This window comes from Atractosteus spatula, chromosome 1, assembly GCF_055471065.1.
Source record: "Atractosteus spatula isolate fAtrSpa1 chromosome 1, fAtrSpa1.hap1, whole genome shotgun sequence".
NCBI classification, from domain to species: domain Eukaryota; kingdom Metazoa; phylum Chordata; class Actinopteri; order Semionotiformes; family Lepisosteidae; genus Atractosteus; species Atractosteus spatula.
Genome location: NC_142706.1, coordinates 11,006,540 through 11,017,962, shown reverse-complemented (window position 1 = coordinate 11,017,962; position 11,423 = coordinate 11,006,540). Strand labels below are relative to the sequence as shown.

Genomic DNA, 11,423 nt, shown 5'->3' with positions numbered 1-11,423 from the left:
TACTGTAAGCACATTACTAAACTACGCATTGAGTGCAAGCACTGAGCCATTGTACAGCGCCCCTGAGCAGAGAGGTAAAGTAAAGCAGAATCTTTAAAACAAGTGACTTTTTAGGCATATCAATATGAACCGCAGTGTTTTGGTAAAAAGCTACTGAAAATGACAATGGTTTTTCCCTGAAACTACTAGAGCAAATTGCCGTATCCTTTTCTGAGAGAATAGGCAGGAAGTTTGTATGTAAACCCTCGTACGTGAATGGGGCATGAAAACGGGGAGCGTACTGTAAAAAAATCAAAAGTCGAACCATGTGAAAAACACCATAAAGCAAAAAAATGCCCAAAAAACATAGTAAATCAGCTAGGAGCTGGTCTGTAAACTTTGTTAGGGTGCTTCCTTAACCAGTCGAAATGACAAAGTCTGCGGCTGAAAGTAGAAGCTGCTCACTTCGTTTCCCCATGGCCTTGCTCCAAACGAAAAGCGGGCTGTCCCCAAAAACACAAAAACGGACTTGGTTGACGTGTGCCGGCTGCCGACGACTACCTGGGCGGGTCAGGTGGCCTTGCCGATGATGAGGATGCTCATGAGGAAGACCATGATGAAGAAGACCCACATGAAGAACCTGTCCATGACCTTCGCCACTTTTTTCCACTCGGCGCCCTTCGCGCACGTCGCCCTCTGCTCTCGGAAGCAGTTGGCGATGTACTCGATGTTCTTGACGATGGTGCCGTGGCGACCACAGGCGCAGGCCTGGGCCTGGGCTTTTTCCACGTCCTCTTTCGGACACCCGTTCACGTTGCCGTTCGGATCCTCCCCGGCGCAGCGCTCGTAATTGCTATGGCAACCCCCGGAGGCGCCCGACTGCGTTTTCCTTCCCGGCGGCTTTCTGCCCTTCCCGGCGGGGTGCTCCTCCGCCGGCCCCCGGACGTCTCGGCTCTTCTCCCCCTGCGGGGTGGTGCAGTTCTCGCCCACCTCGTAGACGAAGAAGATCTTGGACATGTAGTCGATGATGACCACCTTCGCCCACCTGGGCACGGGCTTGGCCTCCGCCCCGCAGTGGTGGATGTTCATGATGAAAATGGTCAGGGCCGTGGAGGCGGTGATCATGGTCATGGTCGCAATGTAATACTTGCCTGCAAAAACACAAAGCCGGAAACACGTTTTCCTTCCTGCGAGGCTCTGGAAAAGGCTGTGGAATGGGGCTTTCAGTACAAAGATTAACAGAACGGCATGCACTTCTGAGGGCAAAGCATCGTAATCTACACTGATATTATTACCACCTGTGAAACATGGGTGTGCATGTATCCCATACTGTATTAAAACTCTTAATCCTTTTAGCTAGAAAACCCTTGTGACCATTATCTGGATATAAGAAGTCCCATTCCATACTATTGCAGGACATCTATAGACATGGCAGCATGGTGGTGCAGTGGTTAGCATTGCTGCCTCATAGCCCTGGGGCCCTGGGTCCATTGCTGGACCTTGGATTGCTACCAGTGTGGAGTTTGAATGTTCTCCCCCATGTTCACATGCGTTTCCTCGAGATGCTCCGGTCTCACCCTACAGTCCAAAGATGTCCCTGTGGGCGCGTGTCTGAGTTAGTGCCTGCGTTTGACTGGGCACCTGCCCTGCGATGGACTGGCGTCCTGTCCAGGGTGTACCCAGCCTTGCGCCCGCTGCTTACCAGGATAGGCTCCAGCTCCCCTGCCACCCTGAACTGTAGGCAGCGATTAGAAAGTGGGTGGAAGATATGTAAATAAAAATATACAGATATATTTTTATATATGTAAAATTATGTATGGAATTATATGGATAATGGATTATATGGCTATGGGAGATTTCCATATATATAGATATATATTGAAGCATCAACAGTGCATATCTTATTTCCATATAAAAATTAATTTCAGAATTCTAGAATGAAAATCAGGAGACCCCTTGATCTCATGCAGCACAGGAAGTGTGGCTGTATGCACAGGAAAAGTCTTTCCTCACACCGTCACACTGCACCTCAGTCCCGAACGCAGCAGCTGAGCGGCTGTTCTCCGCTGGGCCCTGGCCAGACTCACCAATCAGGGGCACGTTCTCCGAGGGCGGCATGCTCTCGGCCACCATCAGCTGGAAGACGGTGAGGGCCAAGAGCACGGTGACGCCCAGGGACACCTTCTCCCCTGAGTCGGCGGGGAGGTAGAAGCCCAGCGGGGCCAGGAAGGAGATCATGACGCAGGGGATGAGCAGGTTGAAGATGTAGAAGGAGGAGCGCCTCTTGAGCAGCAGGGTGTAGGTGATGTCGGGGTAGGGGTCGGAGCAGCAGCCGTACATGATGACGTTCTTGGTGGCCGGCATGCCGTGGCACTCCCACTCCACGTTCTCCACAAAGTCGGACAGGTCCCCGCTGTCCATGCCCATGGTGATGTCGACCTGGTTGCCGTTGTAGGTCCAGGAGCCGAAGGTCAGGTTGCACTGCTGGTCATCAAAGGGGAAGTAGGAGACGTCCACCACGCAGGAGCTCTTGGTGATGGCGGGGGAGTCCCAGGTGATCTCCCCGTTGGACCTCAGGACCACGTTCGTGTCCACAGGGCCTGAGAAGTCATCGTCGGCCCTGCAGGCGAACACGATGGACGCAAACGGTTACCGCCAGTTGTACCAGTCCACAACTTAGAATGGCATTCTCCCCGAACCTGCACCCGAGTTTAAATGATGCGTACACAATGATCAGAGAAACAAACTATTTTAAAATACTAAGCCATACTCGTGAAAATGAAATTTGTTTCAGGTGCATTACAAGCAAGTAACCCGCCCCTGCTTGGAAGACCTCAAGCTTAGGATCCCTCTGAGCAGTCGAATGACATGCTGTCACCATGATGTAACGCTTGCTGCAGCAGTTATCAAAAAAAAAGACACCCCTCTTACTTATTGTAAAGCACGATGTCGGGTCTCCAGACCAGATTGCTGGGAATTCGGATTGCGTCCAGCCCATCGTAGGCCTCCTTGTCCCACTTGAGGTAGGCATCGTACCAGGTCTGTCTGATCCACAGGTAGGCTGTCAGGATCTGATTCCTCTCATCCTGTGCCCACAGGGTGGGGGGGGGGAAACAGGTCAATTGTGTGCAGAAGAAAACAAAATGATCTCACTGTGCATCGTGAGGGAGGCATTCCACAAAACTGACTTTTCTGTTCCCAAAGCAAAAACTTCCCCGGCCAAATTTAATTCAGCTACAACAAACCTCTGTCGATTTGTGGTTTGTTTTTTTGCAGAGGACTTTCGGTTCCTCCTTGCACGCCTGGCTTCTTACACGAAGGCCGTTTTACATTTTACCCTTCTGACTGCTCCCCCAGTGAAATACGGGGTTGTGCCCTGGGGACACACCTTCTGTGCACAGCAAGCAGTACGTGGGCATGAGAGGTCTGGCCAGACTGTAGAAAAGAGAAAGCTCCAACCTGGACTCTGCCTGCCTGTGAAACACATACTGGAGCTCACACCTCAATCACAAATACGACACGAGGCTGAGGACAGTGACAAGATGCTCAGGTTTTCACATCAGCTGATCTCTATGGAACCGAATTCAGCCTATTATTAACCTCTTCCAGTTGAAGCCCGGTTTAAAAAACCCTGGCCAAATCTCAAAAGCGAATACAGAGCAATATGGTGACCTTAACGTTAAATAGCTATCATGTCCCAACCATTTAAGTCGGAAAAACCGCGCATGACAGTACTCAAACAAAGCATTACAATCCCTTCAATATTATCTGAATATCATGTTCATTCATAATTTTTACCCTACCTATCAACACATATATTATCCATGTCCAGTCCAGAGTTTGGAGACTGCTCAGCAATTCAAAATGGCTATTAATAATAATAATAGTAGTAGTAATACCAATTATTATTATTATAATTAAAATATTACCTAACCTCCACACTCATTCAGCATATAATATATAAGGAACAAGTAATAGGTTTATTCCATGCTGAAAAAAAGAAGAAAGAGCTCCTCTTTCTTCTTTTTTTCAGCATGGAATAAACCTATTACTTGTTCCTTTGCAGCCTACGCATGCTGACGCAGCTACCCACCTGAACTATATAATATATAATGCGTCGTAATGTTTTCATTATCACAATTGGCGTTCACATTTTCTAATACTTTTTATGTTTCTTGAAGGTATTTGAACCCACGGAACTTGAGTGCCATCTTTTTGTTGCGCGACAGTGTTTATTTTTCATACCCACGTTGGCGTTGCGCCTTTACTTTTGCGTCGTGGGTTTTAGTAAATTAATTGCAAATTTTGCACCCTTGAAATAAGCTTTAGAAACTACCTCGTTAGATATCAAGAATGGAACTCACAAAGACACACCTGAATGTCCCAGTGAAGATGTAAAACTGGTCATTTGAGCCGATAGCAATCCTGACGCTAACGGGTTGCGTTTAACAGCTATAGGTCTAACTGGCCCAAGAATGAGTCAGACTTGCTAATGATAGACACAGGGGTTATTACCAGGTAGACGTACGACTATTGACTATTAACCTCAGAAAAAAAGTACAAACCAATGAGACACAGGCTTGTTTCTTTCCATAATTTATTTATTAGGTCGCATAATGTACCGATAACAAATCACTTACATTTTGCAAGTTCATTTTTTTGCCTGACCTATTAATTGCCTAACTGCGCGGAGGGCACGGAGCTTTTCTTGCTCAATGTGGTAATTGTCAATTGAATTACCTGTTCATGTTTATATATCAAACATCTTTAATTCATAAACCACCACGATTTCGTTATCTGCAGCGAGGAGACCCATGGCAGTCTCTAGGTGGACTGACTGCGGGGATCTATAATAACAGGCGGGCGCTTACACTGAATGCTCCCAACACCTGAAAATATTTTGCACCGGTGTTAATTTACCACGGTTCGTCTGTAAATTGTTAAACTACGCTTATTTTTCTTAGATAACCCATTTAATATACAATTTAGTAGAAACCTGTATCAAACGCTCGGTGTTTTATTATTTTGCTTTTTTGGAAGTAAAGTGTAGAAGTCGTCAGCTGATTAAATTAACGAGGCACGAAAGGATCATTAGTTGAGTTGCAACGGGACCTTCAGCTTTCGGCAGTGGCGTTACTGCAGGAAATCCAGTATACGGAGATGTAGTATTGTGTTACAAACTGGGTAAATACGTTCTGAAATACATATATATTGACCTGTGGTCTGGCCTTTATATATATATATGGAATATTTTATATTACATATTTATTAGAGGGGATAAATGGTTTAATTCGATCATATTCATACACTTGGAGGAAAAAAAAATAACCGTAAACGACTACATAAACCGTGTCAAAGAATGTTCACAGCTGCCTCCCATCTCAGATTAATTTGCCAGGCTGCCCGGAAGGTGGCAGTGTGAGGCGTCTGAAAAATTCAGAAAAGACGGCGGCACATTGATGATTATTATTTCTGATGGGTGTTACCATCCCGTAACGACCCGTAAATTGTCCTTGAACGTAATCATGGATTACATCACAGCCAGTCGGAAGAAATATGTCTTGGCCATTTTAAAACGTGAAAGAGAGATCGTGAAACTTCGGCTCGCAAGTTAACACGTCTAATCACGGAAACGTATAAGCACGCCTCCCTCTTGTGAACGCGCAGAGGTCTTTCACATGAAGTAAAACTCTTTTTTTTTAATTCGCTTATACTGGCACCTCTTTTCTATAACGAATAAAACTCAGAAGTACACTGCAGCTGAGCACACTCCATCCTCCAGAGCCCTGCTGCTTCTCCGCCATCTACGCTCACGCTAAGGTAAAGGCTATTAGACCAGCGGACACCAGCACTGTGCCATTCCTAACCCCATTCCAGCGCCTCGTCGAGACTCACCTGTTTAGAGAGCACTTGTGATCTATCCAGTTTCACTGTACTTACCACCTTCTTCCACTACGTAAGACTCGTGTTTCACGTTCCTGACCCACCTTCGTCGCTACGTTTTATACCTTCACTCAGTATTTAATGAAGTTAAATGCGCCTGACGAGCTTTATTGCTGGTCTTATGATGTACTAGATTTGTACTAGCATAGTAAATAGTATTATAGTAATTCAAGGTACACACACTAGGGCTGCTTTCCCCAGAATCCAATTAACCTACCAGTATGCTTTTTGGACTTTCGGGAGCCCCTAGAGGAAACTCGAGCGAAAACATGGAGAACATGCAAACTCCACGCAGACTGCAGGCCAGGTCCGTAGTCGAACTATAAGAAGTATACCTGTGCTCAGTGTTGGAAGCTTTATTCCCAGATCCCCTAATTATTTCCCAGTTTCCAAGTTCTCTCCAGCTTTATGTCCCGACGTAAAGAAAGGAAAACACTTAAGTGAGGTACTGTATATGATCGGCAACGTCTTACCATGTCTTTAATTTGCGAAAGGGTGATCTGCAGGGTAACATTCAGGGCTTTGTCTGTGTCTTCCACCGGCCTCAGGGCGTTAGAGTAATTCTCCAGCAGATCATGAAACAGCATCTGGGCGTATTTCCCTTGAGCGCAGGAGGCGACTGCGGACACAAACCAGAGACGACTCTGAAGCAACGTCTCTCAGCGGACAGGAATGAATATCACCTCGACATTCTTACTCATGGAGTCTTTGGGACCCACGTATATACATATGTAAACCTCTCAGATCTTGCTAACAAACGCGCTAGAGTACCAACAAATATAAATTATAAACTCTCTTAGAAGCACCCCCCCCCCCCCCACACACACACACGTCTTCTGAGGTGGTGGTTCTGAATACGGTTCTATATTACGCCGTCACCCAGTCCAGTACAGACATATATACAATTAATACATGATTTACCCTTCTTAATTTTAATTTAATCTTAATTTGGGGGTGCTCGTCGAAAGTGATTTCTTGAAAGGGGCCGCCCCATCCACAAAAGGTTAACCCCCCGTTATTGACGTTTAACTGCAGCCGAGCGTTTCCTTTTCCACCTTAAGTTTAACAATACAGCACATTCTCGAGGACAAACCACTTTTTAAAAAAAAAACAACATTTTTTTTAATTCTCTCGAGATTATTTTATGCTACGGTAGTCAGAACAGCACAGTCGTCGGTTAAACACAGTCTAAAAACGCTGTAATGCTTTAATGCCAGAAAGCAGTGAATTCCGGCGAAAGAAAATAAGGCTCACCTTGACACAAGACGGCAAAGCCCACGATAAATATGCTTCTCTTCATTATTGTTTCTGCCCTCTTGAGCTCGGTGGCAGCGGTCACACCTGCTCACACCTCTGTAGCTCATAAGACAGATGGAAAACGCGCGGTCTGCCCCGCCTGCCACATCCAGCGGGCGGTTCACACTCCGCAGCAGGACGGACTCTCCACACCGGAGGTTCACCTGCGCAGGTATTGTACTGTGCGCCCAGCTTGTCCAGCTCAACTCTGGAGTGCCGCCGCTGAACTGTGGAACAAGAACCGGGCTATCACGTAACGCGGAGGCCGGGGAGAAACTGGAACCGCTGAGTTCTGGTACAGGCCACCGTCTGCTAGAGACTCTCCGCTGTCACGGAAAAAAAAAAACAAATATCTATCTTTGCCGGCGCTCATACTTTCGGATAAAATATCGCTCTTGTTGCTTGCGCTTGTAGCAGAGATTTCCCCAGTATTACGAAAATACACCTGTTAATAGTGATTAAGCACCCTCCAGCAAGAGAATTTTAGAAGTGTGAAATATCCTTTTAACAAGTCGCAGCGAAATAGTCTGTAAGATTGTGTAACATACAGTAGGTACCCCATGCATTTTAAAATGTCCATAGCATTATATGTTAACACAGTAATAAAATATACCGGGATCGATATATATTCTTAGTTTTCAAGCCTGTCAAAACGGTTTTGGTAACAGACCACCGTTTCTACATTAAGTGCGGCAATATTTTAGCTGGACAAAGAGAGCACTGGTAAAGGAAAAATAACAGCACTCTGCTGCCTAAATTGCGCCTATAGTCACCTAAAGTTCAAATTCATGACACTTGGGGAAATTTTGAGCTGTTCCCTGACGATTTATGCCCATACTGCCACTTTGTGGACACCTGATGAATTGCAAGTACTGTATCTGAGACAATCTGACAAAACATCACCTTGAAAGTCTAGCGGTTACTTTATGAGAGATACAAGTTTATTTTAGTTCCCACAAAGGACAAATAATGTAGCACTTGGAAGTTCTCGCCTGGGTTCAGAAGGAAAAAGAGGCAGGAATTTGGGAATGAATGCTTAGCTGGAAAAGCAGACCCTGACAATGTGCAGCTCGGTGATCAAGCAGAGCTGGCTACCCAGAGAGGACAGACTGCACACACTGCCAGCGAGTGAGATGGAGAGACAGAGAAGCGCTTTCTGCTACATTGTAAGAAAAAAGTAGACACCTTTCTCCAAAATAAATCAAATACCAGAATTCCCACACCTGCCAGAAGATTATTCCAGCTGAACTGCAGCTCAGTATGCGATCTCATGTCAGTCTGAGGAACACACAATGCGTGTCTGAAATAATGCTAAGGAATTGTTTTAAATGTTCTAATTCTTACTGCTTTGGGTTCTGTATGCTCATGAAGTTATGCGAGGTCCTGCACCACATAAGACCTCGCAGAGTCTTGAAACAGTTTGGAAACCTCTCCAACAAAACATCAGCAAGATTAGCCGTCAAATGCGAAAAAAGAAGAGCAGGAGGAATCTACATATCTTGGGACCATTTTCATTAAAAAAAAAAATCTTAAAGCAAGAGTCGAAATCCAAATATACACACAGCACATTTTAATAAGTTTTACCAAAACGGAAAAAACGTGCTAGAACCAGCCTTTTAAGACACGTTTTCAAAACAGCACCTCTGTTCTTCAACCTTAGCCTACTAAACTCGGAATCCCTTTTCTTACTTTCAGTCTCTAAAATCTATAATAAAAAAAATAAATAATAATAAAATCTCTAAAATAAATAAAACAGTAAGGACGTTTACTACAAAGTGGGTTAAAATACAGAAAATGGACCCCTAAAATGACAACAGCTCAGCCATTAAGGTTTTCGGTACCACAGTTTATTTTTAAAAAAGCTTTCAATGGCATGCCAACGAACGACCGGTCCCCGATGAGAGTGCCGTTCGTGGTGGGGGGGGTGTTAGTGAATTTGTGAGTAAGAGAATGGACATTACCTTGAATTATCGCGTTTGGGAATGGTACAGTTTTGATTATTACAGCCCTGAGGCTTTGATGAGTCGTGTGAATGAGTATATGGTGTGGGAGGAGGTGGGGGAAAGGTTTATTGATTTGCCCTCAGAAATGACACATTACAGGTACAATTATTGAACATGAAGTTTTTTAGCTGCCCTCCCCAGTGGCTTTAAAGTTTAGGCTGCCCGTGTTATGGGCGTTAAGTTTAGAGTTAGGGCAGGGATGGGGGGGTCAATTAACTTTGTTCCATGACCATGCCCTCTGACTCATATAATATTAATAACTGCTTACACTTATATAAAGCTTTTCTGGACACTCCACTCAAAGCCCTTTACAGGTCATGGAGGTTCCCCTCCACCACCACCAATGTGCAGCTCCACCTGGATGATGCAACGGCAGCCATAGTGCGCCAGTACACTCACCACACACCAGCTATCAGTGGGGAGGAGAGCAGAGTAGTGAAGCCAATTCATAGATGGGGATTATTAGGAGGCCATGATTGGTAAGGGCCAATGGGAAATGTAGCCAGGATGCTGGGGTTACAGCCCTACTCTTTTCAAGAAACACCCTGGGATTTTTAATGACCACAGAGAATCAGATTTTATGTCTCATCCAAAGGACAGCACCTTTTTATAGTACCATTCCCCATCACTATACGGGGGCATTAGGACCACATAGACAACAGGGTGAGGGCCCCCTACTGGACCCTCTAACACCTCTTCCAGCAGCAACCTTAGTTTTTCCCAGGAGGTCTCCCATCCAGGTACTGACCAGGCTCACACCTGCTGAGCTTCAGTGGGCTGCCAGTTGTGAGCTGCAGGGTGATATAGCTGCTGGCATCGCCCCTGCCCCTGTTCATAAATTGTTTGAATTGGACGTAGTATTTGATGACCTTAATGGACACTTTCTCCCCAGCAGACCTGGGTTCGATTCAGTATTTGAGCCCGTAGTGAATAGTTTCACTGTCCTGGACCTTGAGCCAGATGTTGTTTGCCCTGGGGGACCAGCCGGAGGCCCACTTTGGTGATGTTTGATAGAGAGCCAGGAGGGGTTTGGGTATGATTGTTCTGGTGTGTGTTCTGTCAGTTCGTAGATTTCTGGTCCTTGGGACCTGACGTGATCAGATAATTACTTAACACCAATCACCTGCTTAGCTGATCACAAGAAAATTGTTCCATTCGTTTAGATATTGGTGATTTCTTTGTGTGGGGGCAACACTGCACTAAGACGCTCTAGAAGCAGTTAAATTAACCCACCCACTGAAAGCTGTGTAAGACAGAGGTCCTAAACACAACTGCTGGAGCACCTACCGTTTTCTGGAGTTTTGTATATCCTGTTACATTAATGATTTATTTTTTTTATTCAGCTGGATAATTGTGATACGGCTATCTAAGAAAATCCTTATATGACTATTTTAGGTGATAATTAGATTAATTGTTTAATTAACTAGGAAATTAACCTAGGTTAAAAAAAAACAGAACCCTGATGTAAAAGTTTGAAAATGATATAGATTTAAACTTGTACAAGCTCTACCGTCTTTCCACTTAAAAAAAAAAATGAGAGCAGGGGAGCTTTTTTTTTTTACAGAAACCCCTCACGACTGCTGCAAAGGTGACATTTCAGGTTTACCGGTTTCTTAATCATATCAATACTTTCGTTTTCTCTCGCTTCGTTTCACAGATGGGCCACCACAAGCACATCTGTAATAATAGGGGGTTTTCTGATCAAAGACAGGTGCGTATTTGATGATATACCATGTCCGTTACTTCACCTGTTAGCAGCTGTTGTTTTTTTTTTTCTCGGGGTGGTGAATTTCGTGTAAAAAAAAAAGATGATTAAACAATTTCGTTGCAGAGGAAATAGCCTGGCAGGTTTTCTCGATGTAATTGTAAAAACATTTTACGTGGATAAACTACTTAGTTCAGCGCTCCGGGAAAAGCATTCATATGTGGCAATTTGACTTGACAAAATCTGGAAAATATTATCATTATTATTCTGCCGTGTTAAAGGAGGAAAGGCGCAACAAACAGTCATGTGTTTCCATAATATTTAATAAAAATAATTTAACCTGGAACACTACAGGAAAATACTTTGTGACCGATTAAAGGTTACCGTTGCCTGAAGTAAAGAGTGAAATAGTTATTTCTCAACTAAAACGCGGTCGGGGTTATTAAGTGACGCGGGGATTTCGGGTTTATTTTGATAAGATTTATTACCTCTGTATC

At 44.7% G+C, this 11,423-nt stretch overlaps 1 protein-coding gene across 1 annotated transcript; it reads right to left on the bottom strand.

The window, feature by feature from the left end:
* Positions 1-549: 549 nt before the first annotated feature.
* Positions 550-7,222, bottom strand: chrna9a (cholinergic receptor, nicotinic, alpha 9a). The gene is made up of 5 exons (XM_088918352.1): positions 7,177-7,222; positions 6,396-6,541; positions 2,911-3,065; positions 2,067-2,599; positions 550-1,130 (listed from the first exon to the last, which is right to left on the bottom strand). Exons 1-5 carry the CDS (start codon positions 7,220-7,222, stop codon positions 550-552), a joined length of 1,461 nt encoding a protein of 486 aa, XP_088774478.1.
* Between the last annotated feature and the right edge of the window lie 4,201 nt (positions 7,223-11,423).